Source organism: Oncorhynchus gorbuscha, linkage group LG23 (genome assembly GCF_021184085.1).
Source record: "Oncorhynchus gorbuscha isolate QuinsamMale2020 ecotype Even-year linkage group LG23, OgorEven_v1.0, whole genome shotgun sequence".
In the NCBI taxonomy this organism is placed as follows: Eukaryota; Metazoa; Chordata; class Actinopteri; order Salmoniformes; family Salmonidae; genus Oncorhynchus; species Oncorhynchus gorbuscha.
Window position 1 is genome coordinate 63,984,875 of NC_060195.1, and position 19,925 is coordinate 64,004,799.

Here is a 19,925-nt window from a genome sequence, read left to right on the forward strand (position 1 = left end):
CATAAAAATGTATAATTGTTTGTGTTATTAGATTAAGCAGACTGTTTGTCTATTGTTGTGACTTAGATGAAGATCAGATCAAATTTTATGACCAGTTTATGCAGAAATCCAGGTAATTCCAAAGGGTTCACATACTTTTTCTTGCCATTTTGTTACGTTACAGCCTTATTCTAAAATGGATTAAAGGTTTTTTTTGTACTGGGCTCTGTAACGCCATTCGAACGATCAGATGCCGAGCAGTTGCCATACCAGGCTGTGATGCAACTGGTCAGGATGCTCTCGATGGTGCAGCTGTAGAACTTTTTGAGGATCTGGGGACCCATGCATAATCTTTTCAGTCTCCTGAGGGGGAAAAGGTGTTGTCGTGGCCTCTTCACAACTGTCTTGGTGTGTTTGGACCATAATAGTTCCTTGGTGAAGTGGACACCAAGGAACTTAACTCTCGACCCCGCTCCACTTCAGCCCCATTGATGTTAATGAGGCCTGTACGGCCCGTCTTTTCCTGTAGTCCACGATCAGCTCCTTTGTCTAGCTCACATTGAGGGAGAGGTTGTTGTTGTCCTGGCACCACACTGCCAGGTCTCTGACCAGGTCTTGTCGATGATCAGGCCTACCGCTGTTGTGTCAGCAAACTTAATGACGATGATGATGGTGTCGTGCTTGGCCACACAGTCGTGAATGAACATGGAGTACAGGAGGGGGTATAAAATATATATATATATACACACACACACACACACACACAACTGGAAAGAAATCCTGCTCCCACTAAGTGCGCAGTAACTAAGTGCTTTCCATTCCTGCTCCCTTCAGAGGCAGCAGGTGCTTTTAAGCCTCCCTGTCCTACAGTCTTTTCTCTTGTCACACAGATGTCCCCAACCTCTCCCCGTATCCCCTGGGGGGGGCCCCAGTGTTGAGGATCAGCGCGCCAAATGTGTTGTTGCCTGCCCTTACCACCTGGGGCGGCCCGTCAGGAAGTCCAGGATCCAGTTGCAGAGGGAGGTGTTTAGTCCCAGGGTTCTTAGCTTAGTGATGAGCTTTGTGGGCACTATGGTGTTGAATGTTGAGCTGTAGTCAATGAACAGCATTCTCGCATACAGTTGAAGTCTGAAATTTACATACACCTTAGCCAAATACATTTAAACTCAGTTTTTCACAATTCCTGACATTTAATCCTAATAAAAAGTCCCTATCTCAGGTCAGTTAGGATCACCACTTTATTTTAAGAATGTGAAATGTCAGAATAATAGTAGCGAGTGATTTATTTCAGCGTTTATTTATTTCATCACATTCCCAGTGGGTTAGAAGTTTACATACACTCAATTAGTATTTGGTAGCATTGCCTTTAAATTGTTTCACTTGGGTCAAACATTTCGGGTAGCCTTCCACAAGCTTCCCACAATAAGTTGGGTGAATTTTGGTCCATTCTTCCTGACAGAGCTTGTGTAACTGAGTCAGATTTGTAGGCCTCCTTGCTTGCACGCACTTTTTCAGTTCTGCCCAGAAATGTTCTATAGGATTGAGGTCAGGACTTTGATCGCCACTCCAATACCTTGACTTTGTTGTCCTTAAGCCATTTTTCCACAACTTTGGAAGTATGCTTGGGGTCATTGTCCATTTGGAAGATCCATTTGCGACTAAGCTTTAACTTACTGACTGATGTCTTGATGTTGCTTCAATATATTCACATAATTTTCCTTCTATATGCCATCTATTTTGTGAAGTGCACCAGTCCGTCCTCCAGCAAAGCACCCCCACAACATGATCCTGCCACCCGCGTGCTTCATGGTTGGGATGGTGTTCTTTGGCTTGCAAGCCTCCCCCTTTTTCCTCCAAACATAACGATGGTCATTATGGCCAAACAGTTCTATTTTTGTTTCATCAGACCAGAGGACATTTCTCCAAAAAGTACGATAGTGTGGTCTAAAGCTTATCATGAGATATTCAACCTCAGGCGAGCAATACCTCGAGGGAAGTGGTGGTTTACCTACTCGTCTGCTAATTCTTACAAGCCACTCTGCCTCCTTCCCCCTGTTCCTCCATATTTTCTTCACACTGATGACGGGGATTTGGGCCTTGTCCTTCGCATTGGACTCATTGAAGAAAAATCTTTGTCCAGTTCAAGGTGAGTAATCACTATTCTGATGTCCAGAAGTAATTTTTGTTCATAAGAGACACTATCAGCAAAATTATGTACAAAATGAGTTACAAACCATGTGAAAAAATGAACAAAATAGCAGTTGGTTAGGAGCCATTATATTACTCTACCTTAAAGGCCTGATTGGTGATGTGCTACAGAGATTGTCCTTTTGGAAGGTTCTCCCATCTCCACAGAGGAACTCTGGGGCTCCATCGGGTTCTTGGTCACCCCCTGACCACGGCCCTTCTCCCTCGATTGCTCTGTTTGGCCGGGAGTCCAGCTCTAGGAAGAGTCTTGGTGGTTCCTAACTTCTTCCATTTTAAGAATGATGGAGGCCACTGTTCTTGGGGCCCTTAAATGCTGCAGACATTTTTTGGTACCTTTCCACCGATCTGTGCCTGGACAGAATCCTCTCTCTGAGCTCTATGGATAATCCCTTTCGACCTGGTTTGGTTTTTGCTCTGACCTGCACTGTCAACTGTGGGACCTTTGTTTATTTAGACAAATGTGTCTTTCCAATTCATGTCCAATCAACTGAATTTACTGCAGGTGGACTCCAAGTTGTAGAAACATCTCAAGGATGATGCATGGAAACAGGATGTACCAGAACTCAATTTTGAGTCTCATGGCAAAGGGTACGAATACTTACATAAATAAAATATTTATATTTATTTATTCTAAAAACCTGTTTTGACTTTGTCATTATAGGGTATTGCCTGTAGATCGAGGGGGGAAACAATTTTATCAATTTTAGAATAAGGCTATAATGTAACATGTGGAAAAAGTCGAGGTCCTGAATACTTTCCGAACTGTAACATTCACTGAGCTCCCATCCGTATACAGTAACGGTTATTCTTGTGTTTCAGTTAATCTTACCCCATTGAGTTAGGCATTTAGGATAAAATCAAGAGACAGACGTTTAATCATAATAGTTCAGAGCATTTCCATAGTAATGGATTTAAGCTGAATTTATTTTAAATTTTTATACCAAACAAAAACCATTGATTTCAACATTTAACAAACATTAGAATTGTTTGCACAACGACTACTTTTAACAATTTAACACAGAACATTTTACAACACATTTACAGAATGAACTGTGCTGGTACGAAACTTGGTAACAGAATAAAACTGAGGGAGATTTTACCCTAATTCTGTTACCCAAACCTTGCATCTGCTGTTTTCAATCATTTTATTCATTTACTGTGTAAATTGTTAAAAGTAGTCATTGTGCATAGATTTGTGTGGTTTTGTTAAACTTTGAAATCAATGTTTTTTTTCTTTGGCCTACATTTTAAAGTGAAAAATTGGGGTCCCTACCTGGCCTGAGCCCAAATGTAGGCATATAAAATGTGTCCATTTGCGGATCTGATTGGCTTAATGCACCACAACTAATGAACTGTTGTGCTTCTCAGAGTGATGTTTACACCACCTCAAACTGAAAGCAAACAAAGTCTGTTTTTACATCCATTGAGAATTACAATCGTTCCTCAATGTATTTGAATAATATTTTCCATCTCTCTCCCTTTTGGTAACCGCTCAGCGTGAAAGGGAAACATGTCATGCTCTGATCCAGTGGAAACGTCATGAAATAGACCTGATTACTTCTTATCAGTGCATAACTTGGACTGAGATACATTCAGTAACTCATTTTGGGTTCTGGTACTGTTCATATTTAGGTGCAGGAGCTTCACAATACTTTTTAGATAATATTATATAAGAGGAGCAGGGGCTCAAGCAGTAGACCATTTGAGGTGCCGGTGCTCAGTTTAGGCAATGTGATTTATAGAATATTTATTTTTATCAGGATATTTTCTACCTGCAGGCTGCAATGTTTTTTTTTTTTTTTTTTTTTTGGCTTAATGAGGCTGTTCTTACGTAGTTGGCAATGGCTTTTCATTTGGATTTAATTTAGATTTTCATTTAGATTTGGATAGAATTTGGATTAATCACATGACAATGATTGAGATATGAAGACATTATTCAATTGGTTGAAAGAACAGACTGCTTTCGGTCGACCAAGATATTTTCTCCCCACCCCGGGGACTCCTATTGTGTGTGTGTGTGTGGACAGGGTGGTCCGGCGGCGCCAGTCCATTGATCAGTGTCTCTAACTGATGATGCAGGGACCATCTGGACTGAGCAATGCAAGACTGCTTCTGAAATGGAAGGAAGCACACACTGCTCTGCCTCAGTAGAGCTTCAAACTAACACACACACACATACGTGCACACTGGCAGGCACACACACATCTTCAAAAGGCGAGTTATATCTTTGAAGAGTGGTGTTTGGGCCATGGCCATGGCAGAGACAGAATGTCAGATGTGAAGGTTAAATTGTGAAAATGTCTCCTCTTCTGGTTGCCATCATGTGTTGTTGCACGCCTCACTACCTCTGACTGACTTGGCAGTCCTGTAGCCTCGGTCACTGTCAAACCCAATGCACAGATACAGATCATAGCTACTCTGCTGTATACTCTGCTATATACAGCTAGGGGAAGTGGAGCAAATACTGAAATATCTTTTTTAGTTTTTCTGACATGTTGTCTAATGCTCTGGTCAGATCCAGTCTGTTGCTCCTCTCTGACTGGATCAGCTGGGTTCCCCTCCCTCTGGGAAAGGAAAGGGAATACCTAGTCAGTTGCACAACTGAATGCATTCAACCCAAATATTAATTCCGCATTTAATCCAACCTCTGACTCTGAGAGGTATGGGGGGGGCTGCCTTAATCGAGTTGCCCGGGGAGAAGTTGTTGTTTAACTGCCTTGCTCGAGAGCAGAACAGAAAATGTTTCTACTTTGCCAGCTCAGGGACTCAAACCAGCAACCTGTCGGTTACTGGCCCAATGCTCTTAACCACAACGCTACCTGCCACTCTCTGCCTTCCCCACTGACAGTAAGTACACCTGAACACATCTCAGGCACGTTGCATGGTGTATATGAGGATGCTGTTGGGATGTGGCATCCTAACATGACCCTGAGAGAAGGCTGGTGAGCGAGAGAGATGGGGGGGGGCAGGCACACCATGAGCTGTTGAACGCCAGGTCACGTTCACGTCAGTCCCTCCCTCTCCCTGACATGAACAGGGCCTTGATTTGTAAGTAAGGCAGACAGACCCTACTGTAGGAACTAGGCAGCTAGTCTGCAGGGCTGCACTCACTACTGTAGGAACTAGGCAACCAGTCTAGTCTGGAGTAGATTGATTTTTCAACTCTGATACTGATTTATTGGAGGAACCCCCCCCCCAAAAAAAACATACTGATTAATTGTCCGATTTTAAAAAATACAATGTTTTTATTCGTTTGATTTTTTTGTATATATATATATATAAACAAACACACACAGTGCCTTGTGAAAGTATTCGGCCCCCTTGAACTTTGCGACCTTTTGCCACATTTCAGGCTTCAAACATGAAGATATAAAACTGTACTGGATATTTCAAACTTTTTTAACAAATCAAAAACTGAAAAATTGGGCATGCAAAATTATTCAGCCCCCTTAAGTTAATACTTTGTAGCGACACCTTTTGCTGCGATTACAGCTGTAAGTCACTTGGGGTATGTCTCTATCAGTTTTGCACATCGAGAGACTGAATTTTTTTCCCATTCCTCCTTGCAAAACAGCTCGAGCTCAGTGAGGTTGGATGGAGAGCATTTGTGAACAGCAGATTTCAGTTCTTTCCACAGATTGTCGATTGGATTCAGGTCTGGACTTTGACTTGGCCATTCTAACACCTGGATATGTTTATTTTTGAACCATTCCATTGTAGATTTTGCTTTATGTTTTGGATCATTGTCTTGTTGGAAGACCTCTCCGTCCCAGTCTCAGGTCTTTTGCAGACTCCATCAGGTTTTCTTCTAGACTGATCCTGTATTTGGCTCCATCCATCTTCCCATCAATTTTAACTATCTTCCCTGTCCCTGCTGAATAAAGGCAGGCCCAAACCATGATGCTGCCACCACCATGTTTGACAGTGGGGATGGTAGGTTCAGGGTGTTGCTTTTACGCCAAACATAACGTTTTGCATTGTTGCCAAAAAGTTCAATTTTGGTTTCATCTGACCATTCTTCCACATGTTTGGTGTGTCTCCCAGGTGGCTTGTGGCAAACTTTAAACAACACTTTTTATGGATATCTTTAAGAAATAGCTTTCTTCTTGCCACTCTTCCATAAAGGCCAGATTTGTGCAATATACGACTGATTGTTGTCCTATGGACAGAGTCTCCCACTTCAGCTGTAGATCTCTGCAGTTCATCCAGAGTGATCATGGGCCTCTTGGCTGCATCTCTGATCAGTCTTCTCCTTCTATGAGCTGAAAGTTTAGAAGGACGGCCAGTTCTTGGTAGATTTGCAGTGGTCTGATACTCCTTCCATTTCAATATTATCGCTTGCACAGTGCTCCTTGGGATGTTTAAAGCTTGGGAAATATTTTTTGTATCCAAATCCGGCTTTAAACTTCTTCACAACAGTATCTCAGACCTGCCTGGTGTGTTCCTTGTTCTTCATGATGCGCTCTGCGCTTTTAACGGACCTCTGAGACTCACAGTGCAGGTGCATTTATACGCAGACTTGATTACACACAGGTGGATTGTATTTATCATCATTAGTCATTTAGGTCAACATTGGATTTTCAGAGATCCTCACTGAACTTCTGGAGAGAGTTTGCTGCACTGAAAGTAAAGGGGCTGAATAATTTTGCACTCCCAATTTTTCCGTTCCACTTCATGATTGTGTCCCACTTGTTGTTGATTCTTCACAAAAAATATACAGTTTTATATCTTTATGTTTGAAGCCTGAAATGTGGCAAAAGGTCGCAAAGTTCAAGGGGGCCGAATACTTTCGCAAGGCACTATATATATATATATATATATATGTTAAAATAAAAGTGTTAATTCAGTAGCTGTAATGGTGATTATTCCAAATATTTGGAATAATCACCATTACAGCTACTGAATTAACACTTTTATTTTAACATAATATAATAAAACCAATTTAGTCTCAAATAAATCATAGTGTTCAATTTGGTTTAAATAATGCAAAAACAGTGTTGAGAAGAAAGTAAAAGTGCAATATGTGCCATGTAAAAAGCTAACGTTTAAGTTCCTTGCTCAGAACATGAGAACATATGAAAGCTGGTGGTTCCTTTTAACACGAGTCTCAATATTCCCAGGTAAGAAGTTTTAGGTTGTAGTTATTATAGGACTATTTCTCTCCATACCATTTGTTTTCCATGGACCTTTGACTATTGGATGTTCTTATAGGTACTATAGTATTGCCAGCCTAATCTCATGAGTTGATAGACTTGAAGTCATAAACAGCGCAATGCTTGAAGCACAGCGAAGAGCTGCTGGCAAATGCAGAAAAGTGCTGTTTGAATGAGTGCTTACGAGCCTGCTGCTGCCTACCACCGCTCAGTCAGACTGCTCTATCAAATCATAGACTTAATTATAATAAACACACAGAAATATGAGCCTTAGTTTCTGCATTTGACCATATTAATGACCTATTATTTCAATTTTCATTCCGTATTTTATCTAACGGGTGGCATCCTTAAGTGAAAACATTGCTGTTACATTGCACAACCTTCAATGTTATGTCATAATTATGTACAATTCTGTGTTTGTTAGGAAGAAATGGTCTTCACACAGTTCGCAATGAGCCGGGCGGCCCAAACTGCTGCATATACCCTGACTCGCAATATTAACTAAATATGCAGGTTTAAAAAATATATACTTGTGTATTGATTTTAAGAAAGGCATTGATGATTATGGTTAGGTACACATTGGTGCAACGACAGTGCTTTTTTCGAGAATGAGCTTGGTAAATCATCACCCATTTGGTGAAGTATGTAGTGATTCGATGATAAATTAACGGGCACCGCATCAATTCTATTCAACGCAAGACAAGCTAGTTAACCTAGTAATATCCTCAACCATGTGTAGTTAACTAGTGATTATGTTAAGATTGATTTTTTTTTATATAAGATAAGTTTAATGCTAGCTAGCAACTTACCTTGGCTCCTTGCTGCGCTCGCGTAACAGGTAGTTGGCCTGCCACGTAGTCTCCTCGTGGAGTGCAATGTAATCAGCCATAATCAGCGTCCAAAAATGCCGATTACAGATTGTTATGAAAACTTGAAATCGGCCCTAATTAATCGGTCAACCTCTAGTCTGGAGGGCAATATTAACTACTGTAGGAACTAGGTAGCCAGTCTAGTCTGGAGGGCAATATTAACTACTGTAGGAACTAGGTAGCCAGTCTAGTCAGGAGGGCAATATTAACTACTGTAGGAACTAGGTAGCCAGTCTAGTCAGGAGGGCAATATTAACTACTGTAGGAACTAGGTAGCCAGTCTAGTCTGGAGGGCAATATTAACTACTGTAGGAACTAGGTAGCCAGTCTAGTCAGGAGGGCAGCTCTAACTACTCTACAAATGAAGGTGAAGAATATGTAAGACTTTTTGCACCTACAAATTCATCTGGATATTTATTCAGGAAATGAAAATGTCAGGGAAGTCTAAGATTTTGGAGATATTATTTTGATAGGGACTATTAAATGATATGATGAATCCAGTGCTATTTGACCCTGATACAGGGCTTACTCACAGCACCTCATTTAGACAGATAAAATAGGCACTGTTAATGTCAAGAGATTTTTATTTTTTTAATGAATGTACTCTGTTTGCTCTCCAGCAGTGTTTACCTTCTCCGTAGTCATTATGACACAGATACTGGTGTGGTGCAGAGATTAAGTCTGTTTAGACAAGGCCGTGCTATAAAAATAACTAATGTGGGCTGGGAGTGCAGGAGGACGACAGTAAGATGGAAACTAGTGACATGGAGGGAGAGCTGTTATCCTGCCTTCTGTATAGGTGTGTTTGATAAGGCAGAGATGGGAAGTCCAGATCTGAGGAAACTCTCAGACTGTATGCTTTTAGCTCGTCGTGTGTGTGTGTGTGTGTGTGTGTGTGTGTGTGTGTGTGTGTGTGTGTGTGTGAGATGCCTGGCCTGGACAGTCAGAACCTTGGCAGTCAGTCAACACAGAAACCGTTTTTTGCCTTTTAAGGGCAACAGGACTGAGCTCTCCTCCACACTGCCCTTCTCAGGCTTGGAGACTGTCTGAGACTGAGAGCAGAGAAACCCTTGATACAAACACATCCTAATTTCCAGGTGTGGTTGGACAAGACCCCTCCGTGTGATAGTGTCAATCCCACTCAGAGGAGTTCCGGGGGGAGGTTCCTGAAACCAGCACAGAGTGGGAAGAAACACGGAGCCTTGAGGTGCTTTCACAACCACGGCAAGCTGAGGTTTTTAAGATTCAAGACAAATTAAAGAATGATCTTGTCGCTTGGCTGGTAATCCTGATGGAGTCAGTCACACGGCTATATTAGACTCATTAACGGTAGAATTAGCAGGAGTGTAGTCTGCTGGGTAGGAGTAAACAGGGAGAGAAAGGAGAAATCTTTCAGGCAGTACCGTGGACGCCTCACAATGTCCTCAATGTTACAAACTCACTCACCCGGTTCCGTCATAGAGAGCTTTCCAGTTGTGTGCAGCATTAGACTTAACATAACAGCAGAAGTGAAATCCACTAAACCCTGCCAGTCAGATCGGGACGCCAGTAAGACTAGCTGTTGGTGTCACTTCCCTCCCTTTTAAGTTAAATCGGGTAGAAACATATGCATCGCATTGTAAGTCCTTCTCTGGTGAGGACAATGTCACAAGTGTCAATGTCTCTGTTTACTCATCTGGTTAACCTACACTACCAGGTGACCAGGGTAAAACGAAGACACTGAAAATTCATCAAATCCGTATTCGCAAAAAAAAAAAAAAAAAAACGGTTTGAACCGAGTCTGGTCCCAGTCTGTGCGGTATTCTCCAGTCGTTACTGGGTGTGAGAAACTACGTCAGAAACCCAGCAAGGATTTGTTAACCTAGCCGTGGAAGCTCCAAAAGCACGTGTCCCAGTTCATGTGAGTTACTAATCATCAGGGTCTCCTCACTCTGGCGCTATGAATCAAATGTTATTTGTCACATGCTTCATAAACAACAGGTGTAGACTAACAGTGCAATGCTTGCTTACTTACAGGCCCTTCCCAACAATGCAGAGAGAAAAATATAGAAAAAAATGGTAAAACAAGGAATACACCATGAGTAACAATAACATGGTACTGGTACCCTGTGTATATAGCCGAGTCAATGTGCAGCGGTACATTGTAATTGAGGTAGATATGTACATATCGGTAGGGGTAAAGTGACTAGGCAACAGTATAGATAATAAACGGTAGCAGAAATGTATGTGATGCGTGAAAAGATTTTGAGCAGGGGGGTCATTGCAGATAGTCAAGATAGCTATTTGGTTAACTATTTAGTAGTCTTCTAGCTTGGGGGTAGAAGCTAATTTAGGGTCCTATTGGTTCCAGACTTGGTGCATCGCTACTGCTTGTCGTGCAGTAGCAGAGAGAACAGTCTATGACTTGGGTGGCTGGAGTCTTTGACAATTTTTAGGGCCTTCCTCTTACACAGCCTGGTATAGAGGTCCTGGATGGCAGGAAGCTTGGCCCCAGTGATGTACTGGGTCGTACGCACTACCCTCTAGCGCCTTACGGTCGGATGCCAAGCAGTTGCCATAAGCTGTGATGCAGCCAGTCAAGATGCTCTCAATGGTGCAGCTGTAGAACTTTTTGAGGATCTGAGGGCCCATGTCAAATCTTTTCAGCCTCCTGAGGGTGAAGTGGTGTTGTTGTGCCTTGACTGTGTTCGTGTGTGAGGACCATGTTACTTCCTTGGTGATGTGGACACAGAGGAACTTGACTCTCAACCCGCTCCATTACAGCCCTGTCGATGTGGATGGGGGGTGTGCTTGGCCCTCCCTTTCCTGTAGTCCACGATCCTGGCACCATTGTCATCGATGATCAGGCCTACCACCATCTGCTACCATTTGGCTCTTACCAATGTGGCCCATATTCCCAGGCAATTACAGAACAGTTGCAGATAGTAGCCAAAGAACCTGACAATGAATTCAATCAATGTTGATCCATTGTACAGAGAGCACATACAAGACATTTGGATTCATTCCCTGAAGTTCACCCTATTGCCTATATAGTGCACTTTATTTGACCAGAGCCACATGTGCTCTGGCAGGGCAGAAGAGGATCTGTGATGAGTGTGCTAACCAGACCTGTATCTGCTGAGCTTTTCACCACCAGCAGCATCCGCTAGCTATCGATGGGCTCTCCTCCAGCATTTCTGCCTGATTAGACAAGGCCTCCGGCACCTGGTACTGCTAGGAAAGCCCCCAGCTCAGCCTCTGTGGAATGATGCCCAACTGACGGCACTCTGGGGATGTGTGTCCCCCCTTCCCTAACTCTGTTGCACACCCCTGCCTAAATTTAGACCAAAATATTTGAGGCTATGCAGTCCGGGTATTTAGTTCCCTTCCTTTCTTTTGATGCAACCTAGGAGAAACACTGGCCTGCAGGGGAAGTTTACCTACTTGATCAGAGCAGACATCATTAAGCTAGCAGGATGTCCTTGATGTAACCTAGGAGAAACACTGGCCTGCAGGGGAAGTTTACCTACTTGATCAGAGCAGACATCATTAAGCTAGCAAGTCCTCATCCTTCTGCTTCTTACTCATCATCATCATAACACACAGTAATGTGCCTTCCAGTCAAGCTGATGACTGACCCTTCTGCCATGTCTATGTCCTTACAGTCCAACTACATAAGTAAACCTTTTTCTTCAGGAAACCTGGTCAATGTGTTTCATTGAGCAAGGCCCAGAGTGATACTTTGAAGAGCGCACTGTTGTTACCATGGAGACAATAGGGGGCAGATGAAGGAGTGGTTCCAGCAGAATCCTGAGAAAAAGATCCTGCTGTTTATATTATCTCGCCACAGCTGAATCTCTGGGAAAGTCCACATGAACGCTAGAAACGCTCTCTGCATAAAGGATTTCCTACATATCAGCCCAACACGTGTCATTTAACCCAGCAGTGGACCTGTGGTGTCACAGAGGAACAAAGCGTTCAACGGAACCTTGATAAGTGGTTTTGTTTATACGGTACATCCAGGCAATGTTGATCATCTTGACTAAGCTGGGTATTGTCAATAGACGTATGTGAAAGCAAGCAGCTCTGACCTTTTCCTCCTTGCCTGACCTAGTCTCTCTGAGGTGTTCTAGCCCTGGTGCTGTGGGCTGTTGCTAGCTACTATACTCCAGCTGTTAGCAGTGACAGAAATAGTGTGGATCTCTATTGAAGCTGTTAAGTAGACCAGGGCTGGTCTATTACCCACAGCCTCCAGCCTCAGTGTAAATGGGCTAATTGTTCCTGTTTGAGGAGAGGCCTGGTTCCTGGGCTAACTGGCCAATGGCTGAGGGCCTTCCCTGGACGAACTATGTCCCCTGAGGGGGAGGTGTGGGGAGAGGATGATGAGTGGGAGGGACATTGGATGGTTTTGTGATGAAGAGTGAGAGCAGAAATGTGCTCTATTTGGAATACGCATCACTGATATGAAAGTGTCAGTTCAACATTGAGAAAAACGTCTGTCACCACTCATTGTTATTTTGCGTAAAGGGCACAAGTTGCTCCATTTATGCCTATTCAGACCCTTCTTCAGTTGATGCCAGCTTATACAGTTCATTCGCTGCACAGCTATTCTCAGGTCTTTCCAGGGATGTTCGATCGGGTTCAAGTCCGGGATCTGGCTGGGCCACTCAAGGACATTCAGAGCCACTCCTGCGTTGTCTTGACTGTGTGCTTAGGGTCGTTGTCCTGTTGGAAGGTGAACCTTAGCCCCAGTCTGAGGTCAGGTTTTCATCAAGGATATCTCAGTACTTTTGCTCCATTCATCTTCCCCTTGGTCCTGACTAGTCTCCCAGTCCCTGCCGCTGAAGAACATCCCCACAGCATGATGCTGCCACCATGCTTCACCGTAGGGATGGTGCCAGGTTTCTTCCAGACTTGATGCTTGGCATTCAGGCCAAGTAGTTCAATCTTGGTTTCATCAGACCAGAGACTCTTGTTTCTCATGGTCTGAGAGTCCTTTTGGTGCCTTTTGGCAAACTCCAAGCGGGCTGTCATGTTCCTATTACTCAGGATTGGCTTACGTCTGGCCACTCTACCATAAAGGCCTGATTTGGAGGAGTGCTGCAGAGATGGTTGTCCTTCTGGAAGGTTCTCCCATCTCCACAGAGGAACTGTGGAGCTCTGTAAGTGTGACGACATAGGGTTCTTGGTCACCTCCCTGACCAAGGCCCTTCTCCCCCGATTGCTCAGTTTGGCCCGGGGGCCTGCTCTAGGAAGAGTCTTGGCGTTTCCAAACTTCTTCCATTTAAGAATGATGAGGCCACTGGGTTCTTTGGGACCTTAAATGTTACAGAAATGTTTTGGTACCCTTCCCCAGATTTGTGCCTGGACACAATCCTGTCTCAGATCTATGGACAATTCCTTCAACCTCTTGGCTTGGTTTTTGCTCTGACATGCACTGTCAACTGTGGGACCTTTTATATAGATAGGTGTGTGCCTTTCCAAATATATATATATATATATATTTTTTTTTTTTTTTTTGAAAAATCAAAACCTTTTCACTTTGTCATTATGTGGTGTTGTGTGTGTGTGTAGATTGATGGGACTAATATATTGTATACATTTTAGAATAAGGCTGTTGCGTAACAATGTAGGAAAAGTCTAGGGGTCTGAATACTTTGAGGGCACTGTATGCCGCCATTATTTAAGATGATACGTTTTATAACTCTCAGTTCCTCTTTTCTATCAATTAACTGATGACTTGAGGGTTGAAATATGTGCAATTTGACACCTACTCCATTGCGGCTTCTCTCTGAATCAATGTGATAAAGTGCCCCTTGAAATTGTACGCAAAGGTTTTGAAATGACAGGAGACCATTGTGTAAACAGGACGAATAACATTATCGTATTCAGAGCTGGTTCCTGTCTGCTGGCAGGCTAAAGGACAGTCTGTGTTTACTTCATGTTGTACACTTTGTGCCCAAACAAAGACCATGCATCCACTGTATCAAAACTCTGAATGTAGGATTCCATGGACGAAAGCCTTGCTAGACAGTCAGACCCGAGTATCCACATAGACACACACTGAGGAACAGTACACACACACACACACACACACACACACACACACACACACACACACACACACACACACACACACACACACACACACACACACACACACACAATCTAATTTGTCAGATGTGGTTGAGAGCAGATTGTGCAGCAGAGAGATGGATGCAGTGCCCTGGGGATGCTGCTGAAGCAGAGTAATGATGTCTAACTGCATGTTCACAGACACGTGCTGCTCTCTCTGTCGATGCCCCTCCATCCCTGTCTCTCTCTCTATGTGGACTAGCCTCTCCTCTGGGAGTCCAGCCACCTCCACAGCCTGCAGTGCTCCTGCACCAAAAGCTAAATGTGAGCGGAGAAGATGAAGGGGGGGGTACAGAGAGGGAAAAGAGAGAGAGAAACAATGGTCAGAGTGGAGATGTGACTGGACGTATAGTTGGTGTGGTCCTTTATGTTTATCATTGTCTCTCTTTCTCCCCATCTCTCCCTCCTTCTCTCAGCTCGTAGAGGAAGGCCCAGGCGGGGCCGTGGAGTGGCTCAGTACAAGGGTGTGTGTTATCACCACCACCACCCGTGCCTCTCCTCCCCCCTGGAGAAGGGCAGCAGGATCAGGATGTCGGAGGCTAGAGAGCGTAGCCCCCGCCACCAGAGACCCTGGTCAGTGTACCGGGCCAACACCTTTGACCTCTCCTCTGAGATGATCGGCCTGGCACTCGCAGGTGAGAATGGGAAAGGGTTGTGTGTTGGACACAGACTATATCAAGGAAACAAACAATATGAGAGACCATGTGATGAACAATTGGTAATGGAATTACTTCCTGCCTTGTACACATCCTGTTGAACCAGTCTGTATATCAAGGTACACCAACATGTTTTTATCAATGTTGTCCTTTCATTTATGCCAACTGAATTAGTGGAAAATGACTTGTATGAGTTAATGCTACTTTGCTGTTTTGTAGGGAACAGCCAGGATCCAGATGAGCCTGTTCTAGAGTTCAGTGTGGGTGAGTACAGTAAATGAACTTCTAAAGGAAATGTCTTTCATTTCTTGTTCCATGTGTTCCAACGTGCTGTGTCCCTCCCTCCCCAGCCTGTAATGAGTTGGTGACTCCAGCTCTGGAGCGGAAACCCAACAGCTTTGTGGCAGTGAGCTGCACCACCCCTCCCCAGGCCTTCTGGACCAAACACGCCCAGACGGAGATCATCGAGGTGAGACAGACCATCATCCGTCGTCCCTCTGCTCTGTTATGTCCCTCTGCCCCCTGTGGCCGTCGTCCCTCTGCCCCCTGTGGCCGTCGTCCCTCTGCCCCCTGGGGCCGTCGTCCCTCTGCCCCCTACTGCCGTCGTCCCTCTGCCCCTGGGGCCGTCGTCCCTCTGCCCCCTGGGGCCGTCGTCCCTCTGCCCCCTGGGGCCGTCGTCCCTCTGCCCCCTGGGGCCGTCGTCCCTCTGCCCCCTGGGGCCGTCGTCCCTCTGCCCCCTACTGCCGTCGTCCCTCTGCCCCCTGGGGCCGTCGTCCCTCTGCCCCCTGGGGCCGTCGTCCCTCTGCCCCCTGGGGCCGTCGTCCCTCTGCCCCCTGGGGCCGTCGTCCCTCTGCCCCCTACTGCCGTCGTCCCTCTGCCCCCTACTGCCGTCGTCCCTCTGCCCCCTGGGGCCGTCGTCCCTCTGCCCCCTACTGCCGTCGTCCCTCTGCCCCCTGGGGCCGTCGTCCCTCTGCCCCCTGGGGCCGTCGTCCCTCTGCCCCCTACTGCCGTCGTCCCTCTGCCCCCTGGGGCCGTCGTCCCTCTGCCCCCTACTGCCGTCGCCCCTCTGCCCCCTGGGGCCGTCGTCCCTCTGCACTGCTCTGTTGTGTTCCTATATGATTGTAGGATGTTGTTATCCGGCAGGTAGCCTAGCGGTTCAAAGTTTGAACCAGGAACTGAAAGGTCGTTGGTTTGAATACCCGAGCCGACAAGGTGATGAATCTGTCCATGTTCCTTTGAGCAAGGAACTTAACCCCAATTTTCTCCAGGGACGCCATACTACTATGGCTGGCCCTGTAAAACAACACAATCTACTGCACCAATCTGGTGTATGTGACGATAAAACATGATTTTAGAATGTTGTTAACTAATATCTTTCTGTATGTGTACAGTTTAGATGAAGCAACAATGAGAGCTTCATTGATTGATTGCTTCCCCCTACAGGGCACCAATAACCCTATATTCCTGAGCAGCATAGCCTTCTTCCAGGACTCTCTGATCAACCAGCAGACGCAGGTCAAGCTGTCTGTGTACGATGTCAAGGACCGCTCTCAGGGCACGGTGGGTAAAATGATATTGGGTAAGATGACATTAAAACACCAAGTAATATGTCCTGCTCCCATCAGATAAACTACTAGATCAGTCCTATTACTCTCATCACCTCCCTTCCCTCACCAGCCACCTTGGGAGTGTTGTTTTCTTAGATGTCTGTCTCTGTATCCTTTCTCTCTCGCTCACTCTCTCCCTCGCTTTCTCTCTTTTTATTCTCTCGCTTTCTCTCTTTCTCCTGACCTAGATGTATTTATTAGGCTCAGCTCTGTTTCCTGTGAAGGAGTTGCTGCAAGAGAAGAACCACAGGTTACACCTGACCCTGAGGTAGGAGAGACACAGGTTACACCTGACCCTGAGGTAGGAGAGACACAGGTTACACCTGACCCTGAGGTAGGAGAGACGCAGGTTACACCTGACCCTGAGGTAGGAGAGACGCAGGTTACACCTGACCCTGAGGTAGGAGAGACGCAGGTTACACCTGACCCCGAGGTAGGGGAGACGCAGGTTACACCTGACCCCGAGGTAGGGGAGACGCAGGTTACACCTGACCCCGAGGTAGGGGGGACGCAGGTTACACCTGACCCCGAGGTGGGGGAGAGGTTACACCTGACCCCGGTGGGGGGACGCAGGTACACCTGACCCCGAGGTGGGGGGACGCAGGTTACACCTGACCCCGAGGTGGGGGGGACGCAGGTTACACCTGACCCCGAGGTGGGGGGACGCAGGTTGACACCTGACCCCGAGGTGGGGGGACGACCCCGAGGTGGGGGGACGCAGGTACACCTGACCCCGAGGTGGGGGGACGCAGGTTACACCTGACCCCGAGGTGGGGGGGACGCAGGTTACACCTGACCCCGAGGTGGGGGGACGCAGGTTACACCTGACCCCGAGGTGGGGGGACGCAGGTTACACCTGACCCCGAGGTGGGGGGGACGCAGGTTACACCTGACCCCGAGGTGGGGGGACGCAGGTTACACCTGACCCCGAGGTGGGGGGACGCAGGTTACACCTGACCCCGAGGTGGGGGGAGACGCAGGTTACACCTGACCCCGAGGTGGGGGGACGCAGGTTACACCTGACCCCGAGGTGGGGGAGACGCAGGTTACACCTGACCCCGAGGTAGGGGGAGACGCAGGTTACATGACTTTACAGTCATGTGTCTACCATAAACACCTCTCTGATCAGACAGGATTCGTATGTGATTATAATTATCTTCATATTACTCCCGAGTGGCGCGGTGTTCTGCATCTCAGTGCTAGGTGTGTCACTACAGACACCCTGGTTCGAATCCAGGCTCTATCACAGTAGGCCGTGATTGGGAGTCCCATAGGGTGGCGCACAATTGGCCCGGCGTCGCCGGGTTAGGCCGTTGTTGTAAAATAAAAATTTGTTCTTAACTGACTTGCCTAGTTAAATAAAGGTCAAATAAAAAATAAAATGTGCCATACCTTTGGTAAGGCGGCAGGTAGCCTAGTGGTTGGAGCGCTGTGCCAGTAACCCGAGCCGGCAAGGTAAAACAAAATCTATGTGCCCTTGAGCAAGGCACTTAACCCTAATTGTTCCAGGGTTGCTGTTGTATCAGGTGTGTCCTTCTTGCTGCCAACGCTCACTAATCCTGTTTTATTCTTTAGTTATCAATGGCTGACCCTGGCTGTGACCCCACTCTGTGAGGGGGTCTCAGAGGTAGAAAAAAAATCTAATTCACACATGTATAATATATTCTTGTACATTTGTGAAATGGGACAAATGTAAACACCCAAATGATTATTGTCTTATAACAGACGAGGATGCTTAAATGTATGGCTCCATAGTAATGTAAATATGAAGCCTATACATTTTTCAGCTAGATTGTTTTGGGTCTGTCATAGTTTTCTGCTGTTTGATCGTTGCTGACTGTAGACTGTATTCCTGGGGGATGCCGTTGACAGCCCTACTGGTGTGTGTTACTGATGAACAGATCTGCAGAGAACAAGCACGTGGGGAACATCACCATCATTGCCTGGCAGATAGAGGAGAAGAGGGATCAGAGGACTCTGCCTGTTGCCAGGTTACCAGACGCCATCAACGGCAGGGTGAGCTTCCGAGACTCTCGCCGGATCCCTACCGCTGACACCAAATGTCAGACGCGGTGACCTGCGAGACCGTGTGTGTGTGTGTGTGTGTGTGTGTGTGTGTGTGTGTGTGTGTGTGTGTGTGTGTGTGTGTGTGTGTGTGTGTGTGTGTGTGTGACTCTTCTATCCCTGTGTGCCACAGACCGTGCTTCCAGTGGACGAGAGCCTGACAGAATCCATGGGTGTCAGAGCCAAATATGCATCTTTATGCAAAGACACCCTGCTGACATCAGGTAGGAGGGACAGCTGGGTCTGTCCCATTATCTCTGCCCACTGGCACCACCTCTACCAAAGCCCACTAGAAGAGCCTGTCTCCCCACTGAGACGCTTTGTCAGCAGGCGCCAATATTTCATAAGTGTCACCTGAGACGACTGCAGTTCGGTGTTCGTCTTCCGTAACATTTCACCTAATGTCATTGTCTGTTCTAAAAAATGATTTATGCGACTCTAAATGATTTGATTGGACATCCATCCGATCCGCCCCTCATGGCTGGATGTTAGCAGGTTTCACTGAGAAATGTCATTACCCGTACGCTCAGTGAGAGATTGTTGCTTTTCTTAGTCACCACTCTCAGATGTGTGTGTGTCTGGACAGACATTTTTTATTTATTTATTTATTTTAGCTTTATTTAACCAGGCAAGTCAGTTAAGAACAAATTCTTATTTTCAATGACGGCCTAGGAACAGTGGGTTAACTGCCTGTTCAGGGGCAGAACGACAGATTTGTACATTGTCAGCTCGGGGGTTTGAACTTGCAACCTTCCGGTCACTAGTCCAACGCTCTAACCACTAGGCTACCCTGCCGCCCCGTATACAGTGGAATGGCTTATTGTCCTCTGGGAAGGAAATACTTTTTCACATGCTCCTCTTACACTTTAAATCATCACAGAGACTAAATATGACCTTTATCATTTATTACTTGACCCGTGGAGCAAAATAAATTATTCAGAGATTGTGTTAGATGATGTTGAGCATGTTCCGTGTGTGTGTGTCTCTCAGTGTTTGGAGGCACCATGTCCAGAATGTACCGTTTCCCCACCACGGACGGTCACCACCTGCGGGTGCTAGAACAGATGGCTGAAAGTGTGTTGTCTCTCAACATCCCCAGACAGTATGTCAAACTACTGCTGGAGGAGGACGCTGTCAGGTACACTACTACACATTGTCACACACACAGAGACATATACACACACCGACATGCACATTTGTGACCGTGTCCAGGGATTTGTTAATTGAGTGTGCATTAACAAAATCTCATTTAATGCCTAAGTTGCCAAAGTGTGT

The 19,925-nt window shown here is 45.9% G+C and overlaps 1 protein-coding gene across 18 annotated transcripts in view; it reads left to right on the forward strand.

Annotated features, from left to right (window-relative positions):
• The window catches only part of LOC124010484 (inositol polyphosphate-4-phosphatase type I A-like), a 45,429-nt gene that overhangs the window by 7,537 nt on the left and 17,967 nt on the right, over nt 1-19,925 (forward strand). For 17 of the 18 annotated variants that reach the window (XM_046322960.1, XM_046322961.1, XM_046322949.1 and 14 more), the window contains exons 2-9: nt 14,740-14,958; nt 15,199-15,243; nt 15,330-15,448; nt 16,423-16,539; nt 16,775-16,854; nt 18,488-18,602; nt 18,784-18,874; nt 19,641-19,788. In XM_046322960.1, the coding sequence (XP_046178916.1) occupies nt 14,853-14,958; nt 15,199-15,243; nt 15,330-15,448; nt 16,423-16,539; nt 16,775-16,854; nt 18,488-18,602; nt 18,784-18,874; nt 19,641-19,788 (821 nt within the window). In that variant the 5' untranslated portion in view covers nt 14,740-14,852. Of the gene's footprint in view, nt 1-14,739; nt 14,959-15,198; nt 15,244-15,329; nt 15,449-16,422; nt 16,540-16,774; nt 16,855-16,903; nt 16,921-18,487; nt 18,603-18,783; nt 18,875-19,640; nt 19,789-19,925 lie in introns of those variants that run through there. The other variant, XM_046322969.1, reaches the window with a different exon arrangement.